The sequence below is a fragment of the Octopus bimaculoides genome, chromosome 2 (genome assembly GCF_001194135.2).
Source record: "Octopus bimaculoides isolate UCB-OBI-ISO-001 chromosome 2, ASM119413v2, whole genome shotgun sequence".
In the NCBI taxonomy this organism is placed as follows: domain Eukaryota; kingdom Metazoa; phylum Mollusca; class Cephalopoda; order Octopoda; family Octopodidae; genus Octopus; species Octopus bimaculoides.
The window spans coordinates 41342566-41352095 of record NC_068982.1 but is presented as its reverse complement, the minus strand read 5'-3'; the positions used below and the strand labels follow the sequence as shown (position 1 = coordinate 41352095).

Genomic DNA, 9530 nt, shown 5'->3' with positions numbered 1-9530 from the left:
TTATATTACTAGTATAAAACTAAAGACAGTCTTGAAGCTTCGATGCAGAGTGACAGTGACCAGATAAAGTAAAGAAGAAAAGAGAACGAGATGACGAACTTAAGTAGCATAGCTTCGTTAATTGATAACAAGTTACATAAGTATTTACTGAGATGTAGTCAAAACAGCTAATACAGGTAAAAAGTGAGAAAGAGAAGCGAGAATGATAGAGAGAGGAAGAAAGAGAGAAATATGAAAGTGAAGAGAGAGAAGGGGGAGAAAGAGACTGACTGATAGAAAAGTGAAGAGAGATAGAGTACAGAGAAGGAATGCTGAGTGAGTAAAAGAATAAAGGAGGTGGAGTAACTGGAAGAGATATAGAATGTGAATTAGGGAAATGTATAAACGTATAGTGAGAGTAAATGAGGTATAGTAAGAGTTAGTAAATTAGATAAAGTAACGAGTGGCAGGGAGAATGACTGAAATAGACAGCTAGAGTGGATGAAGTGGTGGATTTCGTTCTATGGCCGCGTACGGAACCTCACAGATCAACAACAGTGAAAATATAACACCCACAGAATCAGGATACAACAGCAATCTAAATCGCCATCAGACAACCGATCTGAACGGTCCAAACGTTGGTCCGTCAGACGTACGTGATAAAGTTGAGACTGTTTATTCGTCAGTACATCATGGTGCGAAAATGCTCCCCAGATCAGGTTAGTTTACTGAGTAATTATTAACCCAAGTGATTTAGTTTATTATATAGTCAGGCAATAAATACATTGCAACCTATATATCTATATATATGGAATGTGTTTGAATATATATATGTTTGTATAATTATCTTTTTGTTGTCATTAACTAGTATATTCATTTCTCTAGCTCCTTTGAGTTATTAACATCTTTTTAGATTTTTATTATATTAATCGGTGGGGGTAAAACGATAAAATAAGGTTTGACAGTTGCAGTGAGATGTCCTTTACTAAAATAAAATATTAAGCAACCCCCGTTGCGAATGATATGTCTTTACTCACTGATGTTAAAATACTACCAGTTAAATTTTTATAAAATAAAATAATCTTTTTTAGTTAATGCACAGATACATATACAGATATATATATAACTTGCATGTGTGCGAAGTCGTTTGTAACAGATCGACGAAAACAAAACATTCGAAATAATATCATCGTTCATTTACCAATGGAAAAATCAATTATAGATGATACTTATTCGATTTATGGTAAACTGCCGATTCCGTCGATCTCGAATTATATTATATTGTTATATATGTCAATCTGTCAATATCCGTATTGGTCTTTTTTAAAATATGCAGTATAGTAGTAAGTATAATGCAAAGAAAGACTTTTCATTTAGTACGATAGATTTAGTAACTGAGTTGCAATCCGTATATTGGGCCGTTACGTCAACATTTGTGTACGTAGCTTCTAGACAAATGTGCATGCACACACAGACAATAAATAACTCGTAGACACGGCTACAGAATATCATACGAATGTTTGTGTGTGTATGTATATATATATATATATATATATATATGATGTGTTTGTGTTTGGTAGGACAAACAGGAGAAATAGAACTCAATACATGCTGATAAAATTCTTTAAAAATCGCGCATTCATATATATATATATATATATAAAATACACTGACGTATATATAATACACACACATATATAATACAAATACATCCATGAATATAGTACAAGTGTACTTGAGAATTTCATTTTTTATCTATATTACATCATTTACGGATTAAAAGACAATTTTATTATATATATGTTTCGATTTGTTGTAATTACTGATGTACGTAGTATATATATGTGTATATAATATATATACACATATGTATGTATACATACGCATACATATATAATTCGTGTATATGAAGTAAGGGGGAAACGTAGACGCTATAAATACACACATCGATCAAAATACATATTTATTTTTATGGACATTGGGTATAGAACACCAAGATAAAACTGTGGACTAGGTTTTTTTTCAATTTAATTTATTTATTTGCTCCGGAAAAAATAGCAATATTGTTCATCACCTATGCACCCTTCGATGCCTTTGTTTTTTTTTTTATATATCTTTGTTTTTGACTTTCCATAATCTGTTTATATCGGCGACTATTCACTTCTAACCATAAAAAAAATTGAAAAATTGGCGATTGTTGATTATAGATATTCGATTTGAAGATCCGAATCTCATAAATAAACATGTGAAACGATCAGATTCCATTTGGAGCAGGTCTTATTCACTTCACACCTCCCAAAATGAACTGGGTCATGTTATTTTACTGTTTTATTTATTTATGTTGCCCCTTCCGGAGTATTAATCTCAGAAAATATTTATCATTTCTTTCTTTCTCCTTCGCTATATATATATCATTATCATCATAATTTAACACCCACTTTCCATGCTGGCATGGGTTGGACAGTTTGACAGGAGCTGACCAGCTGGCAGCTCCCCAGCTTCATATTGTCTATTTTGGCATGGTTTCTACGGCTAGATGCCCTTCTTAACACCAACCACTTCACAGGGTGTACTGGGTGCTTTTTTTTTTTTTTTACATGGCACCAGCACGGTCCCTTTTTTATGTGACACTAGCACCCGCGAGCCCTCAAGGGAAGGACCTCTCGGCTGAAAGGGACGTAGAGGTCATTCCTGTATGTACGCACGTCAGTTTTACTCAGCTTGATGTGTCTTCTCAAGCACAGCAAACCGCCAGTTGTCTCGGTCCCTTGTCATTTCCTCTGTGAGTCCCAACGTCTGAAGATCCTTTCTCACTAGTTCGTCCCACGTCTTCCTGGGTCTACCTCTTCTACAATATTATAATATACTTTTTTTAAACTTCTGTACACTATGTATATTTCCCTTCCTTTTCATTGTATACTGTATATATTCTCTTTTTTTATCATTTCATTATATGTCCCCCCCCCACTTAATGTCTGTTTTGTATTGTCAGCGCATCCTTCGCCCTGATGGCAATAAACTATTATTATTATTATTATTATTATTAAGCTAAAAACAATACAAGTCATAAGAAATAATATAGATCGTTGGTTAGTGCTAACCATCGAACTATATTTCTTATAATTTGCTTCGTTTTGTCTTTAGAAAAATAATAATAATAATTAGACACATACCTACATACATACACGTGTCATGATTAGTCCCGTTAGTGATACATACGGAAAATGAAATCTATTTGATACTAATTAGAAACCGATTGAAGAATCTTATTCTAATGTAAATGATCAAATTAGCAAAAATAAGTTCGATTAAAAACACGAAAGCTAATTAAAGCTAAGTACACAATCATAATTTTCTTTTTTGTTTACTTCCTGAGAGGGAGTATTCACCGTCAAGTAGTGGAGTATTTAACCAATTTAGCAAATCGATATTTTGTACACCTAATTCAAGTGGGGTAGAATCACTTAATGGGTAATTAGTTTGACTTCATGTGAGGTTTAGTCATCCATACTTATCTGAAAGACTAGAAAATGCTTGTTGTGTCGTGTTTTTTTTCTTCCAAGGACAAGGTGATATAGGTAAAGTGATCAAGGGTGTCGAAAATGGGTGGACAATTCGCCTGAGTCTACAAATACAGTTACATTTTTTTAACATCTTTTTCTTTTTTAAAAAAAAAAGAGACAAATCGTTACGTGCAATTGAATGCATTAGAATTACATTTAATTTTTAGGTGTTATTAAATTCTGATGTGGTGTAATCAAATATAGTCTTTGAGTAATCAACTTTGGGATTTTTTTTAGGCGTTTTAGCTAAAATTACAAGAGTGGTAGATTTTGTTCACCTACATCTTACGTTATTCAATATTGAAATAACATACGGCTGCATACTAAACAATTTTACTTAGCTCTAAAGTTTTCCACCTCTTAAGAAAGACTGAAAAAGTTTTTAATTGTATATATTTTTGCTTTATCTGGCTATACGTGTCCCAGTATTACGGTATATTTGAATCCACTACAAACTACTTTCAGTCTACGTATTTATAAAAATGCATACGTGTTATGTATGTTTATACAATATTTTTCCAGTATATTGTGGCTGTGAGTTTTTTAATTTATTTTTCACAATGTAACTGTCACCGTTCCAGTTTCTGTATTTTACATTATATTTACCTTGTCTCCACATATTGTAATAATACTTTTTAATAATTTGTACCATAGTCAACTTCGCCTTTCCCCCTTTTGAGGTCGTTACCGTCAAGTACCAGTTAAATACTTAGGGGTCTTGTGCCTATGTAAGAAATCAGTCATATGCAATAATGTGGAGTTTAGAAAATAAAATTAAGCGGGGGAAATGCTACCTATAATCACATCACTCCTCTTAGAATAAGACTGTTGGATTCAGGTAATGTTTGAAATTCTTTTAGAAAGTTTGGTTACCAATTCCAGAAATATAAGCAGAAAAGTTTAGGCTATGTTTAGTCCAAAATATCTTTACTTCTCTAAGAAATGAGATGTAGTACTGGATAAAATTTTACTGCTAACTTCAACTTCAGGATTGGATGTGATTAATGTCCTAGAATGCTGGCATGGCTGGAAGTGCAAGAACATTAAGGTTGTTCCTGTTTTCTGTTTCTGCAGTGAGCCCAACCTCATCACTATCAATACTAGGTCTTGTCAGGGAGAAACCTGATCCATTTTCTGTTTTAAGGCCACCATCTGGCTCTTAGATGCCTTTAATAGAATGTATTCTATTGCAAGTATTCGGGCTAGATTACTGGTCTGAGGATAAATTAGTTTTGAGTTACATTGCAACCCCTGAGTCCTGGCTTCTTTGCCTCCCACTGCCAGAACCTCTGTGGAAAGGTTTTATACATTGATTTTCTTCTGATTATATCATTCAGAAAAAAAAAGTTTTGGAAACACCTGAAACACAAAGAGTGGCTTATGCTTGATAATATTGAAGTTTGAAGTCGGTGTTACCATACCTGTATACACAATAGGCTTGTGAACAGATTAGCTCTGAGGCTCTGTACAAAGACAGAGCTCCAATACGTCATCATTCCATAGAAGTTAGTACATAATATGCATCAAGCTTACTGTGAACTTTCTAAGTACAAGAAACAGCTGTCACAGATCCATATCAAAGATGATGCTAAATATACATAGGAGATGAATTGTTTACATGTTCTTAAGACTGCTGCGTTTCAGTGCATACAGCCATCAAAATTGATTCAACTGCTATGACCTTACAAGTTCCAGATTGTGTTCAATATACACAGGGGGAATTTCCCATTCAAATTTAGCATCTTGAGGCTACAAAGATTTCAACATAGAAATATCTTTACGAATGATGCAGGCTAATGGGCAATAAAAGGCTGTTAACACTGATGATATGAGCAGGTTCTATTACAACTTAAAGTCTAAACAATCAATTCTACTTGTAGCAGAGACTAAAGAGCCTACATAGAACTGAGTACATGATGCCTATTCTGTTTTAGATCAGGAAAATCAAGGGAACAGACAAAAGACATATATATAATATGGTGATTGCTTATTTAAAAAGTCTTTTGATACTATTTTCCAATGATTCCTGCAGAATAGTGATCTTGAAACTCAGTGATTCCAAACAGAAATGTTATTGTACTTGTCCACTTAGGGGGGGGGTCTCCCTGTCAATGCAAGCTTGATAACAAGATAGTCAACCAGAAAGTTATTACAACACAGTAGTACAATGATACAAACTTACTGGTACTGTTTGATTTTGTGTGTGTGTGTGGTACAAAGTCATCTTCCTCAATATTACTCCCTTTGCAGTTGAGTGGTTTTGCCTTGCAAGTTACCTGTTAATTTCACTGTTGCTGACGTCATGTAAAAAGCACCCAGTTACACTCTGTAAAGTGGTTGATGTTAGGAAGGACATCCAGCCAGAAACCATGCCAAAGACAGAGTTTGGTGCAATTCTCTGGCTTATAGCTTCTGTCAAACTGTCCAATCCATGGTTGTATGGAAAACACATTGAGGCCTAATTTCTTAGGCCTTACTGTCAGCTTTTAGATGACTGAATTGCTTTGCCAATACCAACCTGGGCCTTTCCTACCTTACAGAACTAATACTGTTTATGAGATGGTGTTTATAAATAACACTAGATTAACCTTTGGTAGGCATTCATCGTTTGTGCTATAAACATGATATGATACCAAACACAAAGACGGGTATGTACGAGTCAGTTATACTTCTGTTGTTACTGTATGAGTTAGAAGTTTTGATACCATACAGAACATAAGTTTTCTCCACAATTTTCATTTTCATATGTACAGCCTGAGCACCAACTGATGCATTTCAGGGAGCAGTTATTTCCTGTTGCAAATTGGATAGCATTGAAAGCTTTTGATTACATTGACCCCACCCCCTGTGTTTAACTGGTACTTATTTTATTGGCCATGAAAAGTCGACCTCAGTGGAATTTGAATTCAGAACATAAGATAGATGAAATGCCACTAAACATTTTGCTGGTGTGCTAACGGTTCTGTTAGCTTTGCTGCCTTATATCATCTAATAATATTACAAAGCAAAATGCAAGAAAGAAGCATGAAAAATGAGCTTGCAAGAAATAACTAAGTTGTAATTGATTTTTCCCGGCAAGTTACCTTAGAGTGATTTTCTGTTGTCCTTTGCAGTCCTATAGGAGAATATAATAAGGTCAGCATTGCAAGCTAACGTAGTAGTCCATCATTGATATTATGTCTCTGTTGCTTACATTTGTTAAATGTACTTCATCCTGGTACCTATTTACAGCTAAATAAAGCAGGTCAATAAAAATGAAAAATTTTAGATTGGGTCACAACGTAGTATCTGTGATAGTAATCCAATGATAAACTAGCATCAGAGTGAGTCTAGTGTTACTTTATGGTTTGATTACTGCTCTCACCCAGAAAGTAAATTCATCATCTTCATTTAATGTCCATTTTCCATGCTGGTATGGGTAGGTTGGTTAGACAGGATCTCACAGGCCACATAACTGCATCAAGTCTCCAATGTCAGCCTTGGCATGGTTTCTATTGTTGAATGCCTTTCTTAGCACCAACTACATTACAATGTGTGCTGGGTGTATTTTTTCATAGCACTGGTACTAGTAAGGTCACCAAGTAACTTGCAAGACAGGAAAATAGCAAAAAAAGAAAAAGTTCCCTCAACTGTGTTGCAGTTGATCTTGGAGTAATCATCAGTATAACACTACCTTTGCTAAGATATAATTCTAGGAGAAGAAAAATGAATATTTATGTGTATATAAATATAAACACATGTATATTTATTTAAATGTGTGTGTCATTGAGTATTTCATTATAATCATCATCATTGTATTAAAGTCCATTTTCCCAGGCTTGCATAGATCAGACGAAATTTATTGAGGCAGATTTTCTGCAGGTGGTGTCCTTTCTGTTTCCAATCCTCACCTGTTTTCAAGCAAGGTAGTGTTTCTCCAAGGCCAGACATGTTTTTCATAGAAGACTAGAAACAAACATCATTTGTATGATAGGGTGATTTGTTTACAACTATCACCTGATGTTCAAGGCAAAGAGACACAGACATACATATACATGCATACATATATATATATATATATATGCATACAACAGCTTCTTTCAGTTTCCATTTACCACATCTACTCACAGGGCTTTGGTGAGCCTGGGACTATAGTTGAAGACATTTACTCAAGGTGCTAAACAGTGGGACTGAATTCGAAATCTTGTGGTTGGGAGGCAAACTTCTTAACCACACATCCATGTCTGCGTCTGTATGTGTGTATTTGCACATGGGAAGACCAATGAAGTGCTTCTCTTCCATGTTGGACTTAGTATGTATATTCTACTCAGGCAGCAAGGACTTTACTGGTTGCCTAGGCATGAATTTTAGCTACATTGCAAAGAATGTCCCCTAAGAGATTCATTAGCCATCCCCACAGGTGTGCTACAAGCATGTCTGCATAAGGTACACAAAAACCTGTGATATCAATATAGGGTCTTTGGAGGGCCTTGCAGATGGCCAAGTGGGATAGAATATCCTGAACTGGTACCTCAAGACAGGAGAAAAAGAGCTGCTGATGGTTGCTGCTGCATAAAAGAGCATAGAAGTGTGAGTGCAGCAATGACCACACATAGATGTGACCTCTGCAACAAAGACTGTCAAACTCCAACAAAAACAAAACGTAAAATATGCAACAGGAATAACTCGTGGACAGTTGTGACTGAAAGTGGCAAAAAATGTGGATGAAGAAGATCTAGCTGCTATTTTTAGCTGGATGTATGACTGTAGGAAGGTTCCCTCATTGACATACACACACACACGTTTTTGTATGTATGTATGTGTGTGTGTGTATATATATATATATATATATATATATATATATATATATATATATATATATATATATATATATATATATAATTATTCAATATTAACGGTTTTGTATTAGAAAACCAAGAATTTATACAAGGCTGTAAAAGAAGTGCTCAAACTAGTTGAGACATGGGTACAAAGTTAATTGCAGAATAAAACCGTTAGGTCATCGACTCAAAAACCCGTAGCCCACCAATGACCACATATAAGAAGTACAACATAGACCACAAAGCCAAATTAGTAAAGGGAAGTTAAAATTTTTATACATAAGAATAAAAATCGATTAAAAATACAATCGAATAACATAAATAAATAAACTACGATTAAAAAGTTGATTAAAATATTAAAGACCGGTACAAATACAGTAGAATAAATATATATATATATATATATATATATAGAAAGTATAGAGAAAAAAAATAATACATAGGGAAATGTAGCACAACAGTTCATTTGCTGAGGCCAATAGCCAACAAAAGAAGTTCAAGATAAATAGTACGAAAGTTCAACTACCTCCCTCATGACAGCAAATTTAGTGGGTAAAATCCAATTTCATAAACAGGAATACCGAAGTGCACAGGACAAAACAACAACAGAACATCCAGTGTGTGGCAAAGTAAAATCCAAGTTTCACCATTCCGCAGGTAACATCAGTAAAGTCAAACCATAAACATCATTTACAGTGGATTACAAGTATAGGTGGAACACAAACACAGAACACCTATGGCCATTTCTGGGGTATATCACCGTATTTAATGTATAATAGAGCACAAATTAGTGATAACCCTTTCTACAGGGTAAAAAAGACACACAGACATCAACAAAGTCACCAGTCAAAAAATTATAATTATGAGAGCAAGCTTAAATAAATAATATGGACTAGACCAAAAAAAAAAAAACAAAAAAAAAATCTATTTTTTAGTATACCCTTTAGAATAGTCAGGCAGGTTTGGTAACTAAAACTATTAGGTTTCAAATCCAACGTAAGCCATGATGAAAAATAAATAAAAACTAAATACTACCATTGTATCTATATTTTTATTATTATTTTTATATCAATATTTTTGTCTTTTTATTTTAATTTTTATTTCTATCATTACCATTACTACCATTATTACCACTACTAATACTATTATTTTTGTTCTTATTTCTATT

The 9530-nt window shown here is 34.1% G+C and overlaps 1 protein-coding gene across 1 annotated transcript in view; it reads left to right on the top strand.

Moving 5' to 3' along the window:
* The first annotated feature begins 240 nt into the window (after positions 1–240).
* LOC106884230 (transmembrane anterior posterior transformation protein 1 homolog) overlaps positions 241–9530 on the top strand; it is an 83405-nt gene continuing 74115 nt past the window's right edge. The window contains exon 1 of the mRNA XM_014935491.2: positions 241–698. Coding sequence (XP_014790977.1) covers positions 503–698 — 196 coding nt within the window. The 5' untranslated portion in view covers positions 241–502. The remainder of the gene's footprint in view (positions 699–9530) is intronic.